The sequence below is a fragment of the Heterocephalus glaber genome, unplaced genomic scaffold (assembly GCF_053883595.1).
Source record: "Heterocephalus glaber isolate CG9 unplaced genomic scaffold, H.glaber_assembly_v1.0 deba00001060, whole genome shotgun sequence".
NCBI lineage: Eukaryota > Metazoa > Chordata > Mammalia > Rodentia > Bathyergidae > Heterocephalus > Heterocephalus glaber.
In genome coordinates, this window is record NW_028258185.1 from 1,265,607 (window position 1) to 1,281,320 (window position 15,714).

A 15,714-nucleotide genomic window follows, 5' to 3' on the forward strand; every position below is an offset into this window, starting at 1 on the left:
GTGGAGGATAAACCAGCACCTTTTCACTGAAGAGAAAAACACCATCAAATAAGCTTATTTAAAAGCTTATGGTTCTCAGCATCATTAAGCTAGTTTCTATCTAATAATTCCATACTGGAGAAAATTTAATTCCTTGAAATACTCTAGCAAAATACTGCCCTGTCCCTCCAAAAGATGTCAAAATACATGATTACAGACATAAAATAACAATCTTTGAGTTCTCTTTTCAGTGGGAGTAAGGGTGGGATGGTGGCTGGGCACAGGTGATTTTTATTTCATCATTAATAGAAACTCATCTGCGGAAAGATTCCTTGCAATAGTTCCTGAGTGTTGAAAACAGTATTACGTCTGCAGATAAAGGACCAAGTGGAGTGGCTATTGTTAACAGCTATGTATTATATTTCAGGTTGACATCTATACAAACTTATCCAAAACTTAATTTGGATAGATTTTATACAAAATGTATAGTAGAACCACAGCATCATCTATTTGTACCCAAGATAAAAAGCCTTTAGAACAAGGACTCTGCTATAGATCTGGATGTTCATTTTACTTTCAAACACAAAAATAGTTTTTTCTTTAGAAAGTGCAATAGAATATCCCCCATTCATAACTGCAACTGTTTTACCATAAGCAGAGAAATGACCTCAGGAACATACCTAGGTTTTAAAACAGACTTCTAGGTAATAACCTAAAGGCATTTTGATCTCAAATTATTTTCTAACAATTTCAAATATAATTTCTCATCTGTATGTAGATATATACAGGCACAAACATACATTCACACACAGTCATGCACAAACACTTCACTTTCTGTCAGATTAGGGTAATTTTTTATTGCAGGTTTTTTAATATCAGCTAACAGAAAACCTATCCCCAACCTAACAGATTACACACATACACACAGCCATTTCCACACTTCCTCACAGTGAAAAGCTCTCTAACAAGATACCAGAAAGTCAAGAGAGACAATGCTTTTAATGGCTGGGCCTTGAGGACAATTCTGGTTGCATTTAAATCTCAGTGTGAAATACACTGAGAGTTCCCTGCCGCTACAATTTTTGGATCAGTCTCTTCTGGAATCAGAACATGGAGAAAGCAGGATGATTTCTCCCAATCTCTCCTATAAACCACAGTGGTAAGACAAGATTTCTTTTTGTTCTGGGCTATCATTCCCATGATCATGTGCTTCCTTTTCCCTTAGGAAACACCCAAGTACATACTAGCAAGAGTTATGGGGGGAAAAAATCATTAAGAACCGCTGTCTTGCCACTAGCACATGCTCTGGAGTTCTGCAGAATGGAAACCATTCATTGGCTGATGCTCTTTAACAATGGGAAAGAAACTGCTGGGGATGTTCAAAAGAAGAAGTGTACTTCCCTTCAGAGTATGAACTCAGAAGCCCATTTGTCAAGGCTCAGGGCTACCTTGGAAGACTACATTAACAAAGTCCAAATACTCCACTAACTCCTGAACCCAACTTCTATGAGTCACTTTCTCTTCTGAGCACATCTTTTTCCTACTTTAGACCCTTACCTATTTGACCATTTTTGATAGTTTATACAGATCCCAGATTATTTCCTTCAAAGGGTTTCATACAATTCTACAGAAAGACTTCTAGCTCTTGATGCTTATAGCAGCTGATGAAGGGAGATGTCTTTGACTCTCCAGCACCAAGGTGCCTGCGTCACTAGTATTTTGAACATTCCCTCCACAGCTATCTCAAGCCCCAGACTGGGCTTCAAAGTTTTCTCATTCTGCTGCTGAGACTAAGGTCTTGCAAAGACTGACAGAAGTGCCTCATCCAGGGATCACTGCCAAAAACAAAACATGAAGTGATTAGGTGAGAGAAGGGAAGACAGAAAGGGTTGAGCCAGGAAAGGAGTGCAAGAAGCTGATCCCAAATAAAAAGACAAAATTAAAAAAGGAAAACATTATGTACGTACTGTATATATAAACTAAAAACAGAGCATATGAATGCTTACTCTGGTGGAAAGCCAAGACAACATCTGGAGAAAAGCTTGACGTGTCACAACAAGGCTCAGCCATAGGGAAATAAGGCAATATGTATATATATTAAAAAAAAAATGACCAAAGTATTTTGGTCACAGAATGGTCTCCTTCCTCCTCCCAGCCAACCCCTGTGAATGCATCTCTATATATCTTTATTTATATATATATATATAATATAGAATCTGTTTTTTGTTAAAAAGTATTTCAATGATCATATATATTTATCAAGGCATGATGGCTTTAGGAAAGGGGGGATCCACCATGGGAGAGTTGAAAAGGGGAAATGTACGAAGGGGAGGCTAGGGTAAGAAGTATAAGAAACTGGGATCAAACAAATGCTCATCAAAGGATGGCACCAACAGAATTTTCACTAACGTTTCCCACCTTCAAGGAGGCACTGATGATCTAGATGGGTTCCAGGACCCAATCTCTTCTCTTGTATCTCTCCCCCAATTCCCACCACCATGTATTTTAATGCCTCATGGCTCTTTCCCACGTCTCTTGGACCCATGCTAACTTGCATCCCAGTGTTGATGGGTATTAGCCCATATGTCTCTTGCCCTGGTGCCTGATCTCAGAAGCCATTGCCACTGATATTAATGGACTGCAGATCTGCCACCTGCATGACGTTGATGCCACTGTTAGCAAGACGAGCGATACCCTCTGGACAGATGGCCTCCATAGCTACCATATTGGTGGTAATAAGAGCTGAAGGGGTAGCAGTGGCACTGCCTTCTGAACCTGCCCCACTGTCCAGGGGCAAAGTGCCCACACTCAGGGCCACACCTGGGCCTCCCTTCTTATTCTGGTGGGTCTTGATATGTTTTGACAGGTGATCACTCCTCATGAAGCGCTTAGGACACTCAGGACAGGCAAACTTCTTCTCACCTAGAAAAGAAAGAAGGTAAGAAGCTGACATGTCAGGAAGTGGGATACCCTGCCCAATTTACCACCTTCCTACTACGTTATCAGAAGGTGATAAGAAACAAAAGCAATCTGGCTACTGCTTTTTTTCATTTTAGGGGAAAACAACTCAGATAAAGGTTGGGGAATATACTGTAAGGTCAGCAGAACTTTGCAGAAAAATAGGCAGGACAGAGACTAAGGAGAGGAATGAGGTTAACAGTCCTCCTTTAAAAATCCTGCTTGAAACCTGGCTCCTTCCTTATTTCTCTCTTCCCTAGTCTCTTGCTCACCTGTGTGTGTGCGCTTGTGTCTCTGTAGCTCATCCGAACGTGTGAAGCGTTTCCCACAGTATGACCAGGTACACATGAATGGCCTCTCGCCTGTATGCCAACGCAAATGTGCCCGTAGATGTGAGGTCTTGCCATACACTTTGCCACAGCCTTGGATGTGGCAAATATGCTGCTTCTTTTTGCCAGGATCCCCAGAGCCCCTAAAAGTTACAACACACTATTACTTATGCTGAAGAAAGAAATTAAAGAACCGCAAAGTGTCAGCAGTAATTACCAAACCCCCTCAAAACTAACTCAAACTTGTATTTCTGTAGTGCTGGGGAGGGAGTCTAGGAATTCATGCACACAAGTGCTCTACCACTGAGTTATGGCCACAATCTCAGACTCTAACCTCGCTCACTCTTTCCTTCCTTTCTCCTCTTTTTTTGAGACAGTCACACTCTGTAGTCTATTCTTGCCTTGAACTATGTAGCTCAGGCTGAGACTGAACTCTTTTTTGTTTGTTTGTTGTTTGAGACAGGGTCTCGTTATATAGTTCAGGCTGACCCTCAGCTCACTATGTAGCCCAGGCTGGCCTGGAACTTGTGGCAATCCTCCTGCCTTAGCTTCCCCAGTACTGGATTTATAGGCATGTACTACCATGCTTGGCTAGGGTTTGGTCCCTCCTGCCTCAGCCTCCTGTATGCTGGGGGTATAGGTCTGCACTGCCATGCTCAGGTCCCAAATTTATTTATTTAATTTATTTATTTACTTATTGATTGATTGGGTTTTTTTGAGACAAAGTCTCACTTTGTAGTACAGGCTGGCCTTGAACTCGTGGTGATCCTCCTGCCTCAGCCTCCTGAGTGCTAGGATTGCAGGTGTATGCCATCATACCTGACAAAGAAATCTTTTTAAAAATAAGTTTGTGGGAGCTGGGGATTTAGTTCAGTGGTGCCACTGCCTGCCTCACAAGCACCGGGTCCCAAGTTTGATCCCCCCTCACACCAAAAAAAAAAAAGTTTGTGGGCTGGGGATGTAGCTCAGTGGCACCGCACCTGCCTCACAAGTACAAGGTCCTGAGTTCAATCCCTGGTACCAAAAAAACCCAAAAAAACCAAAAAAAACCCAGTTTGTGCCAGGTATAGTGGCGCATGCCTGTAATCCCAGTACTCACGAGGCTGAGGCAGAAGGATCCCCTGAGTTCAAGGCTAGCCTGAACTAGATGGCGAGAAAAAAAGATAATTTTAGCTGATTCTAGCTCTGATTTTTTTTTTGGCCATGCTGGAGATCAAATCCAGGCCTACATTCCCATCCTTTGATTTTGGTTCTTAATTCCCCAAACTCAAACTTTAGGTTTCCTCTCTTCTTTCCTTTTTTTTTTTTGGTACTGGGATTGAACTCAGGACCTTGCACTTTCAAGGCAGGCTCTTCTTCACTCTTGTCCTTAATTAACATTGTTGTATGTTTAAAGAGATGATAATCACACTTATGGTGATCTGAAATTTGGAAGGATTTTTTTTTTGTATTTTTCTCAGATGTTTCAGCCTCAATCCATGTTTTTCCCAAAGGAAACAATGACATAGTGATACTTTCTTCTTTCCAAGTCCCCTCTTTCTTCTTTTTTTTTGGTACCAGGGACTGAACTCGGGTCTTCAGCCTTCGAGACAGGCGGCAGAACCACTGAGCTAAATCCCCGGCCCTTACCCTCTTTCTTTCTCTCTTTCTTTTTGCAGTAATGGGAATTGAGCCCAGGGACTTCCCAATAAGATACATCCCCAGTGTTTTTGTTTTTGTTTTTTTTCTTGAGATAGGTCTCACTAAATTGCTGTATCTGAGCTGGAACTTGTGATCCTTCTGCCTCAGCTTCCCAAAGTGCTACGATTACAGGTGTGCAGCACTTCACAGGATGACATGGTGAAATTTTTGGCTGGAGAATTGCTCAATAAACAAAGGACCTATCCATTTAAGCAGTTGGCAGAGAATTTTAAAGAGAATATAGTACAGGTATTTTACAATTATAAAACTTTTCTATTCTATCAAGAGTTATACATTACAGGGCCAGGGATTTAGCTCAGTGGTTCCAGCGCCTGCCTCACAAGTGGAAGGTCCTGAGTTTGATCCCCGGTTCCAAAAAAAAAGAGTTATACATTACAGATTAAAAGCTAAACAGCTACAGCAGTATCAGGGATGTCTGAGGAAAACAATGAGCTGGAGTTTGGTGGCATGTGTCTGTAGTCCTCGCTACCTGGGAAGGTGAGGCAGGAGGATCTATTAAGCCCAGGAGTTTTAGGCCAGCCTGGGTAACATAGTTAGATCCCACCTCAAAAAAAGGGCTAGGGCAGAGGGACATGGATCTCTTTCAAGGTACACTAAAAAGAAAAAAAAATTTTTTTTCCTATACAGAGCAGATCCCAAGCTCCTCTCAGGAATCAGTTCTCAAAGTTTACTTGACAAACCAATTTGTTCCATGTGTCATCCCCAGTGGGCACTGGGGAAACTTCCTAGAAGGCATTTTCTTGGGTTTTAACAGCACATATATGAGCAGAGGGAAATATATAACAGAAGTGAAATCATACTTAGGTAGAATTGAGAAATTCCTTCAAAAACATAAGCCACTGCCACTTTAAAGTTTGTTAAAACTACGTGTACCATATTGAGTGCTTCAGACCTAGCACCTCTGCTCTTCCTCTAACACAGAATAAACTATAAGTTATTAAACTCAAATTATTTTCTTTTTGGTACTTTTCTTATTTTTGTACTTACTTTATTGGGACAACACTTAAGATTTTTTCAAAGGCACTTAAAAGACTAAGTAACTTTTTTCTATTCTTTTTCAAAAGCAGTGACTTCAAGGAAAATATAACTCTCAGAGATAAATAACAGATGGCACTAATGAAAAATATGTCAGAACTCTGCTCTGCAGGACATTTTAGATTCCTCCATGGAAGAATTTTCTATCTAGAATAAGCATTATTATTATTTGTGTGTATGTGAGATATTGAAGGTTGAACTCAGACGTACTCTACCACTAAGCCACATCCCCAGCCAACCCTCACTTCCTCCATTTATTCATTTTGTGGTGCGGGGGAACAACCAGGAGGGCTCTACCACTGAGCTACATCCCCAGGCCCCTTTTGCTTGCTTGCTTGCTTCTTTTTTTTCCTTCCTTCCTTTCTTTCTTTTTTGGTTTTTTGAGACAGGGTCTCATTATGTAATTCAAACTATCCTTGAACTATGCTGGCCTCAAACTCACAGGAATCCTTCTGCCTCAGCCTCCCAAGTGCTGGGATTATAGGCATGTGCCATCATACCCGGCTCATTTTTTTTTGTTTTTAATTTTTTATAGTAGTGGGGATCGAACTCAGGACCTTGCACTTTCGAGGCAGGTGCAGTGTCACTGAGCTAAATCCCTGGCCCTCAGCTTATTTATTTTTTGAGACAGGACCTCATTATGTAGTCAGAGCTGGCCTTAAATTCCCAATCCTCCTCCTTCAGCCCTCTGAATCCTTAGCCCATTTTTTTTTTTTGGTACTGGGTTTCAAATTCGGGACCTTGGGCTTGCCAGGCAGGCGCCAGAACCACTGACCTAAATCCCTGGCCTCTCAGTGCATTTTTAAAAAATTTACTTTGAGCAAAAACTTTCATGAAATTATTGCTCAGCTGGTCCCAAACTTGTGATTGATCCTGCCTCAGCCTCCTGAGTTGCTCAGATTATAGGTATGTCTCTAAGCCTGGTGGTGAGTTTAAGTATTCAAAAATTACCCGCTTCTTCTTACCTCTAAGTCCATTAGTTTTCTTTATACTAAATAGTCTACTGGGTCAACTCACCTTCCTTCACTGTCTTTACAGTAGGGACAGGTGCATGCTTCCCGCCGGGTCCTCCGACCAGCCTGGGGTTGTGGATCTGGGCTGTTCTCTCCTTCTTCTCCACCTGCTGTATCATCATGCATCCCATCACCACCTGCCCCATGGAGGCCAAGCTGAGCTCCATGATCACCTAAAATTAAGAGAAAAGTGGTCAAAGTGGGAAGTGGTTATGTCCTGACAGCCACAGGTATCTCAGTGACACCTCACATTCATAATACCATTGCTTTTATTTGGACATGGGGTTTCGCCACATAGACCAGGTTGGCCTCAAACTCCAGGGTCAAGTAACCCCCTCCTACCACAACCTCACAAGTAGCTGAGACTAAAGGTGCTCACTGCTGTGCCTGGTTCTCTTCAAGGTTCTGAAGCTATATTCAAATAATAATACTCATACCTGAAATCTTGCACTGAAAATCTAAAGAGCCAGGATGCACCTTGAGACCATACCCTTAAGTGAAATAAATTGGACACACATGTTTAAAACACTGCATTGTTTCTCTGGTGTGAGAGACTGAAAGTGGAAATAAGGACTAAAATGTATAATAGATATTGGGAAATGGGAAGAAAATGTTTAAATAGGAAGGGGAACAAAGGAGGAGGGAGGGAGAAAGGAAGGAAGGGACAAGAAAAAAAAGTGAAAATAGAAGGAGAAAATGAAAACAAAGCTTTTGTACATGGGGGGGTGGACTTGAGGGGAGGGAGAAATGGGAAAAAGAGGCAGGTTGTATAATGTACAGGTACAAATTCCCCATGATGAGAGTTAATATTATGTATGCCTAGAAAGTACCAATAAATATTTTGCTGTTAAAAAAATGAAAAGAGGGCTGGAGATTTAGCTCAGTGGTTTCACTGCCTGCTGTGCAAGCGCAAGGACCCGAGTTCAATCCCCGGTACCAAAAAAAAAAAAAGAAAAGAAAAGAAAATCTAAAGTGCCAGCAAGCATATGAAGATCTGATCAAGCTCATTCAATATTTACTGGCAGTGCTAAGGATCAAACCTAGGACCTCACACATGCTAGGCAAGTAATTACCCCTGAGATACAACCAAAGCCACTCTCGTAATTTTAAAAACACTACTCTATAATGAATTTCTAACTTTTCACTTATCAGATTAACCACAAGTTAAAAGCTCTGGTAATATGTGGCACGGGCAAGGATATAGGAAAATAGACATTTTCAAATACAGATGGTGATAAATTAGTACAACCTGTGTCTATGTGTGCAGTACTGGGGGTGGAACCCAGGGCCTTGGATATGCTAGGCAAGCACTCTCCCACTAAGCTACACACCAATGAATATAACTTTTAGAGGCTAAGTAGGCAATATTATTAAAATTGTAGGGCCAGGGATTTAGCTCAGTGGTTTCGCTGCCTGTGGCACAAGCACAAAGACCTGAGTTCGATCCCCGATACCAAAAAAAAAAAAAAAAAATTGTACATGCACATGTACTTTCAATAAGCACCATCCTATGGATATACAACTATACAAGGATTGTAAGACAATTATACTTTCTGTAGTTTCATAATAAGAAAAAACTGGAAACAATCGAATCGTACACCTTAAAGAAAATATGTAAGTAAATTATGACAAATTTTTCCAATGGACTACTGTCCAGCAATTTAAAAAAATGAGATAGCAGGCTGGGGTGGATAGAGCTATATGCTATTACAGAAGCATGTTCAAAGACCCTTATTCATTCTCAACTATCTCCAGAGTTAAAATATTATGGAAATATCTACAAATAAGGTTTTAAAGCTAAGGGCCAGGGACTTAGCTCAGAGGTTCAGGCACCTGCCTTGAAAGCGCAAGGTCCCAAATTCGATCCCTGGTATCAAAAAAATAAAATAAAAGGACTTTAAAGCCGGGCACAGTGGCACACGCCTGTAATTCCAGCAGCACTTGGGAGGCTGAGGAAGGAGGATTGCCATCGAGTTCCAGGCCAGCCTGAACTACATAGTGAGAGACCCTATCTCAAAAAAAAAAAAAAAAAAAAAAAAAAGAAAGACTTTACAGAATTTTTTTTTTTTTTGCTGTCCTGGGAACTGAACCCAGGGCTTTCATACTGAACTACATCACCAGACTTTTTAAATTTTGAGACAGGGTCTTACCAAGTTGCTAAGTTGTGGGCCGGGGGGATTTAGCTCAGTGGTTCTGCCACCTGCCTCACAAGCAGAAGGACCCGAGTTCAATCCCTGGTACCAAAAAAAAAAAAAAAAAAAAAATTTCATGCATGGGCCGGGGATTTAGTTTAGTGGTTCTGCCACCTGGCTTGCAAGTGCAAGGATCTGAGTTCGATCCCTGGTACCAAAAAAAAAAAAAAAAAAAAAAAAGAATAAATGCTTGATTCTAATTATCAGTTTAAAAAAACCAATCTTATAGGGCGGGGGATTTAGCTCAGTGGTTCCACCGCCTGCCTCTCAGGCGCTAGGTCCTGAGTTTGATCCCTGGTACCAAAAAATATATATAAATAAATAACCACTGATAATTTTTTTTTAAAAAAAAGAATAAAGTTACACGAGGTTTGGTTTTCTACTGTAAGCTGATACATCAACCTGGAACTATTGACTTCATGTTATATAAAAATAATAAACTTTTGGCCACTATAATAGGTTTTCTGATACATACAGCTAAATAGATTCCCTAGCTATGCAGAAAAGAAAAAAATGTGTTTTCTCCCTTACACTGAGGATTGAACCACTCATGACCTGAGGTATATTATGCAAGTACTCCTGCCACTGAGCTACATCTTCAGCCCTTCTTAAAACTGTTTTTATTGGGCCAGGCATGGTGGCCCATGCACTCCAGAGGCTGAGGCAGGCCAGCCTGGCCTACACAGTGAGTTCAAGATTAGCCTGAGAGACCTTGTCTCAACAACAAAAAGTTTTTGTTTTGAACCTGGGCATGGTAGCACATGCCCCGTAGGCCTGTAATCCCAACACTTGGGAGGCTGAGGCAGAAGAATCACCAGTTCAAGGCCTGCCTGAGCTATGTAGTAAGTTCAAAGCCAGCCTAAACTACATAGTAAGACCTTATCTTGAAAAAATTGTTTTTATTTTGAGACAGATTCTCATTGAGTTGCCCAGGCTGGCCTCAAATTTGTGATCCTTCTGCTTCAGCCTCCCAAGTAATTGCAGTTACAGTTTTACACCACTAAGCCCAGCTAGATTGTTTTCTTGAAGCAAGTGATTACTATACTGGGCCTATCAAATATTCTTAACTGAGCACTCTACCTCCCAGTACATTCTACTAGTATTTGTCTATATGTCAAACAGATAAGAAACTTTCATTTTCTTTGTCCAACTGCCAAAACTATGCTATAAATAGGTAAGCATTTGAAAAAAATTTTGATAATTTTTAAAATAGATCACACAGGAACAGAGAATGGACACCAAAGACTTCCTTCTATTCTACAATTCAAGTCCTTGTTCATTCATTAGTAACTTGTGCTACATAAAAATCAAAATAAACTGGGCACAGTAGCACATGTCTGTAATCTCATCACTCAAGAGGCTGAGGCAGGAGTATTGCTGCAAGTTTGAGGCCAGAATGGGCTATACAGTGAGACTCTGTCTCAAAAAACAAAACAACAACAACAAATTATTTTAAAAAAGGGCTGAGGATGTACCTCAGTGTCAGCATATTTTTCTAGCAGGCATGAGAACCTGGGTTCAATGTCCACTAATGCATTAAAAAGAAAAGAAAAGATTAAAAAGACTTGGGCTGGGAATTTAGCTTAGTGGTTTCGCCGGCTGCTGCGTAAGCGCAAGGACCCAAGAGTTCAATCCCTGGTACAAAAATAAAAAAAGAAAAAACTAGTTTCTCTAAATGATAAAGTTGTCAAAATGTACCAATAAAATTAATTTTTTAAAAAATTTATGCCTGGCTTCTCACTCCAGAACAGCTCAGTGAGAATTTAAGAGTTGGGGCTTATACATGAGTATTACTTAAAAAGTTCTTAAAAAAAAGATTGTCATCCAGAGCTGGGGATGTAGCTTAGTGGTAGAGCACTTGCCTAGTATGTGCAAGGCCCTAGGTTCAATCCCCAGCACCACACACACACACACACACAAAGATTGTCATTTATATATTCTTTTATATTAATATCAAAAAATAAATGGAAAGGGAGTTACATAGACACAGATAAATAAGAAAATAGTTGGCCTGGGGATTTAGCTCAGTGGTTCTGCCGCCTGCCTTGCAAGTGCAAGGACCCGAGTTTGATCCCTGGTACCAAAAAAAAAAAGTTATCAATTTTTTTTGGTACCGGGGATAGAACTCGGGTCCTTGCGCTTGCGCAGCAGATGGCGAAACCGCTGAGCTAAATCCCTGGCCCCAAGTTATCAAATTTTTACAAAGCATTCCTATGTTATATGACTCTAGGGGGAGGGTAAGTGGGGATCGAACCCAGTTTTTTTTTTTTTGGTACCGGTGATTGAACTCAGGACCTTCCACTTGCAAAGCAGGTGTGGTGCCACTGAGCTAAATCCCCAGCCCCCTAGTCTTTTGTTTTTCTTTTTTGAGACAGAGTCTTGTTTTGTAGTTCACTTTGGCCTTGACGTCATTATGTACTGTGTAGCCCAGGCTGGCCTCAAACTCACAGTGATCCTCCTGCCTCAGCCTCCCGAGTGCTGGGATTACAGGTATGCACCACCATGACTGGATGTGAACTCAGTTCTTCACAGTGAATTATATCCCCAAATCTTTTTATTTTGAGATAGCTTCGTGGTTGCCTAGGCTGGGCTTGAACTTGTAATCTTCCTATCTCAGCCTCTCAAAGGGCTATAATTACAGATTTGTGCCACCATGCCTGGCTAAACCTTTAAAATTCACTAAGAAAAAAAAAAAAAAGGGAAAGGAATATAGCTCAATAATAAAGTATGTGCTTACTATGTCTGAGGGCTTGGGATCAACCCTTAGCACACCACTATCCCCCAAAATAATTGAGAAATCACAAAACATCAATTCATTTCACATATAAAAATGAAAGGCTTGGGGGCCGGGAATTTAGCTCAGTGGTCTGCCGCCTGCCTCGCAAGTGCAAGGACCTGAGTTCCATCCCCGGTTCCACAAAAAAAAAAAAAAAAAAAAAAAAAGAAAGGGTTCTGTATTTAAAAAACCAAGGGTAGGGCCAGGCATTTAGCTCAGTGGTTCCACCACCTGCCTCGCAAGCGCAAGGTCCTAAGTTTGATCCCTGGTACCAAAAATAAAAATAAAAAATAAAAAAGCAAGGGCTGAAGGTATAGTTCAGTGGTAGAACACTTGCCTCACCTGTGCAAGGCCCTGGGTTCAATCTCCTGTACCACAAAATAAAACAGGGGATTGGAAGTATGAAAAAAACAAACAAGTAACTGTTCACCTTGAACGCACTACATATCCCAGGCTGGCTTCAAAGTGGACATAGTGTCACACATGCCAGGATTACAGGTATGTACCACCACACCAACCTAATTTGGTTTTTTTGTTGTAATTTTTAAAAATGCCAAAAAATATGAACAGGCAAGTTTCTAGTATTAATAATTCCATGCCAGGAAATAAATCAGTGGATACAATTTATAAACCAGCAGAACAAAAACATTCCAACTCCACTAGCAAGCAAAAACATAAAAACCTTTGAGAAAAGGTCAGAATCCATAAAAATGTTCATAATAAAAAAAGTTCAATAATAATAGTAATAATGTACAATAAAATATAAACAATAAAGCTGGGTATGGTGGCACATGCCTGTAATCCTAGCACTCAGGAGGCTGAAGCAGGAGGATCAGCACAAGTTTGAGGCCACCCTGGGCTACAGTGAGTTCAAAGTCAGCCTGAACTACATAAGACCCTGTCTCAAAAAAAAAAAAAAAATTAAATTAAAAAAATAAAAATAAACAATAAGGAAACTGCTAAGTAACTTGATGGAATATTAGTAAATGAAATACATGGGTAAATAAAGTATAACAACTTTGAAAAAAATACTTGTGCTAAAAACAAATTAAAGCAACAAATTACATGTACACCAAGAATAAAGTTATGATTGTTTTGGGCTGGGGATTTAGCTCAGTGGTTTCACCACCTGCCCCGCAAGCACAAGGACTCGTGTTTGATCCCTGGTACCAAAAGAAAAAAAAATAAATAAAGTTATGATTAAAAAAAAAAATGTTTAAAGCTATGCTTTAGAATAACACCACACACATTAAAATTTTAAAAAGCAGGGCTGGGAATGTAGCTCAGCCATACAGCATCTGCCTGGCAAGCATGAGTTCCTAAGTTCAATTTCCAGTACCAAAAAAAACAAAACAGAAAAACACTAAACTGGTGACTACGATAATGAGTATAATTAAGTTTTCCTCACTCCCTTTTGTATATCCCATATTTTCTATGATGTAGCTACGTAAATTTTCTCATTAAAAACAACCTCATAGACCAGCTTGGTGGTTCAGGCTTGTAATTGCAGCACTAGGGAAACTGAGGCAGGAGGCCCACTATGAGTTCAAGGCCAGCTTGGATTACATAGTGAGTTTGAGGCCAGCCTGAACTACAAAACAAGACTCTGTCTCAAAAACAAAAACAAAACAAAACAAAAATCCTCATAACAACAAAAAATATAATTTGTACACCTATCTTCTCTTGGATTATTAACAGTATATATATTTTAAAAACAGTCCAGAAAATGAAGAGTGGCAAAGGTTCACACCACTAGGTGTCACTGTAAGGAAGTGACGAGTTAAAATGTCACCATCCCAGGCAAGAGTTTTTAAAAAGGAAAAAGGGGAGAATAAACAAACTTTAAACAAAACTATTAGAGGTGTCTTTCTATCAAAATTAGATTTTTTAGGGCCAGGGATTTAGCTCAGTGGCACTGCAGCTGCGTTGCAAGCACAAAAAAGGTCCTGAGTTTGATTCCCAGTACCAAAAAAATTGTTTTAATCAGCTTTGGTAACTTTTCCTTATTAAACACTCTAGTTTCGTTATTGACCATGAATCTAAAGGTACATATTGGTGTGAAAAAATTCATTTAACTATATCATACATGGGAGAGGAATGTATGTGGGGGAGGAGCATAAAAGTTAGAGAATATGGCTACTTTGGTTTAGTAAGAGTGGTAAAATAATATAAATGGAAAAGTAAACTAACTGTGAAGCCAAAAGTTATGAGATTAGATGGGTAATCCCAGTACTCTGAGATGCTGAAGCAGGAGAACCACAAATTCCACTCTACTCTGGGTAATTTAGTGATTTAGCAAGATCTAGTCTCAAAATATAGAATAAAAAATGGCCAGGAATGTAGCTCAGTGTGAAGAAGGCTCTGGGTCCAGTCCTTAGTACCCCCCCTACACACACACACACACACACACACAAAGCCGGGCATGATGGCACACGCCTGCAATCCCAGAACTTGGGAGGCTGAGACAAGAGGATCTCTGCAAGTTCAAGGCCAGCCTAGGGTACATAGTGAGTTAAAGAACAGCCTGAATTATAAAAGTGAGACCTGTCTCAAAGGAGGAAAAAAAAAAAGAGGTACAAAGAGTAGGTACAAATGTCTTAGAGATATGTACAAGTAGTAATCAAGAAAATGGCGAATGTTTAAAAATAGTACATTAAGGGCCAGGGATTTAGCTCAGTGGTTCCACTACCTGCCTTGCAAGCCCAAGGTCCCGAGTTCAATCCTGGTACCAAAAAAAAGACACACTGTGGGCCAGGGATGTAGCTCAGCAGCATAGTGCCTGCGTGGCAAGAGCGAGGTCCTAAGTTGGACCCCAAGTACCAAAAAAACAAAACAAAAACACACATTGCTATTAATCCCTCTCAAAGTACTACCCCCCTTCACTCTGAACATAGTATTCTCTAATTTGTGCCAGTTTCTGAAGCAGTTTTAGAAGTCCTCTTTTCTGAGACTTTCACGAGGTATGATTTTTTTTTTTGGTACCAGAGATCGAACTCAGGTCCTTGCACTTGCAGGGCAGATGGCAGCACCATTGAGCTAAAGCCCAGGCCCCAGGAGGTATGATTTAAAAAAAAATGGGGGCCAGGGTTTTAGCTCAGTGGTTTTGCCACCTGCTGCTCAAGCACAAGGACCCGAGTTTGATCCCTAGTACAAAAAAAAGAAAGGTGAATGGTGCTGCCAAGTGATGGCCAACAGAAAGGGGGACTTGTAAAAATACTACAGTGTGTCCTCATCAACCTTATTCACTGGGTCTGGCACCATGTGACTTTTGGCTCTTCTCCCAAGTTAAAATGACCATGAAAGATAAGTTTTGAATTGACTGAAGACATAAAGGGTCCCATGAGAGCACAATTAAACATACTTGCCAAAAAAAGGACTTCAAGAACTGCTTCAGAAAGTGGCAAGAGCACACCCGTTATCTAAGCACTCTAGAGGCTGAGGCAGGAGGATTGCTGTTCCAGGCCAACCTGAGCTATGTAGCGAGACCCAGTCTTCAAAAGTGGCAAGAGGGGGCTGGGGATTTAGCTCAGTGGTTTTACTGCCTGCTGCGCAAGCGCAAGGATCGGAGTTCAATCCCCGGTACCAAAAAAAAAAATGTGGCAAGAGGGATGGGGATGATTTAGCTCAGCGGTTCCGGCACCTGCCTCACAAGTACAAGGTCCCAAGTTCGTTACCCGGTACCAAAACAAAAAAAACAAACAAAAACAAATGAACAAACAAAAGTGGCAAGA

At 40.6% G+C, this 15,714-nt stretch overlaps 1 protein-coding gene across 2 annotated transcripts in view; it reads right to left on the reverse strand.

Annotated features, from left to right (window-relative positions):
- Window positions 1-2,215: 2,215 nt before the first annotated feature.
- Window positions 2,216-15,714, reverse strand: part of Sp1 (Sp1 transcription factor) — a 31,803-nt gene continuing 18,304 nt past the window's right edge. For both annotated transcript variants that reach the window (XM_004872746.4, XM_004872747.4), the window contains exons 4-6: window positions 7,020-7,188; window positions 3,210-3,409; window positions 2,216-2,901 (exon numbers count right to left, since the gene is read on the reverse strand). In XM_004872746.4, coding sequence (XP_004872803.1) covers window positions 2,588-2,901; window positions 3,210-3,409; window positions 7,020-7,188 — 683 coding nt within the window. In that variant the 3' untranslated portion in view covers window positions 2,216-2,587. The remainder of the gene's footprint in view (window positions 2,902-3,209; window positions 3,410-7,019; window positions 7,189-15,714) is intronic.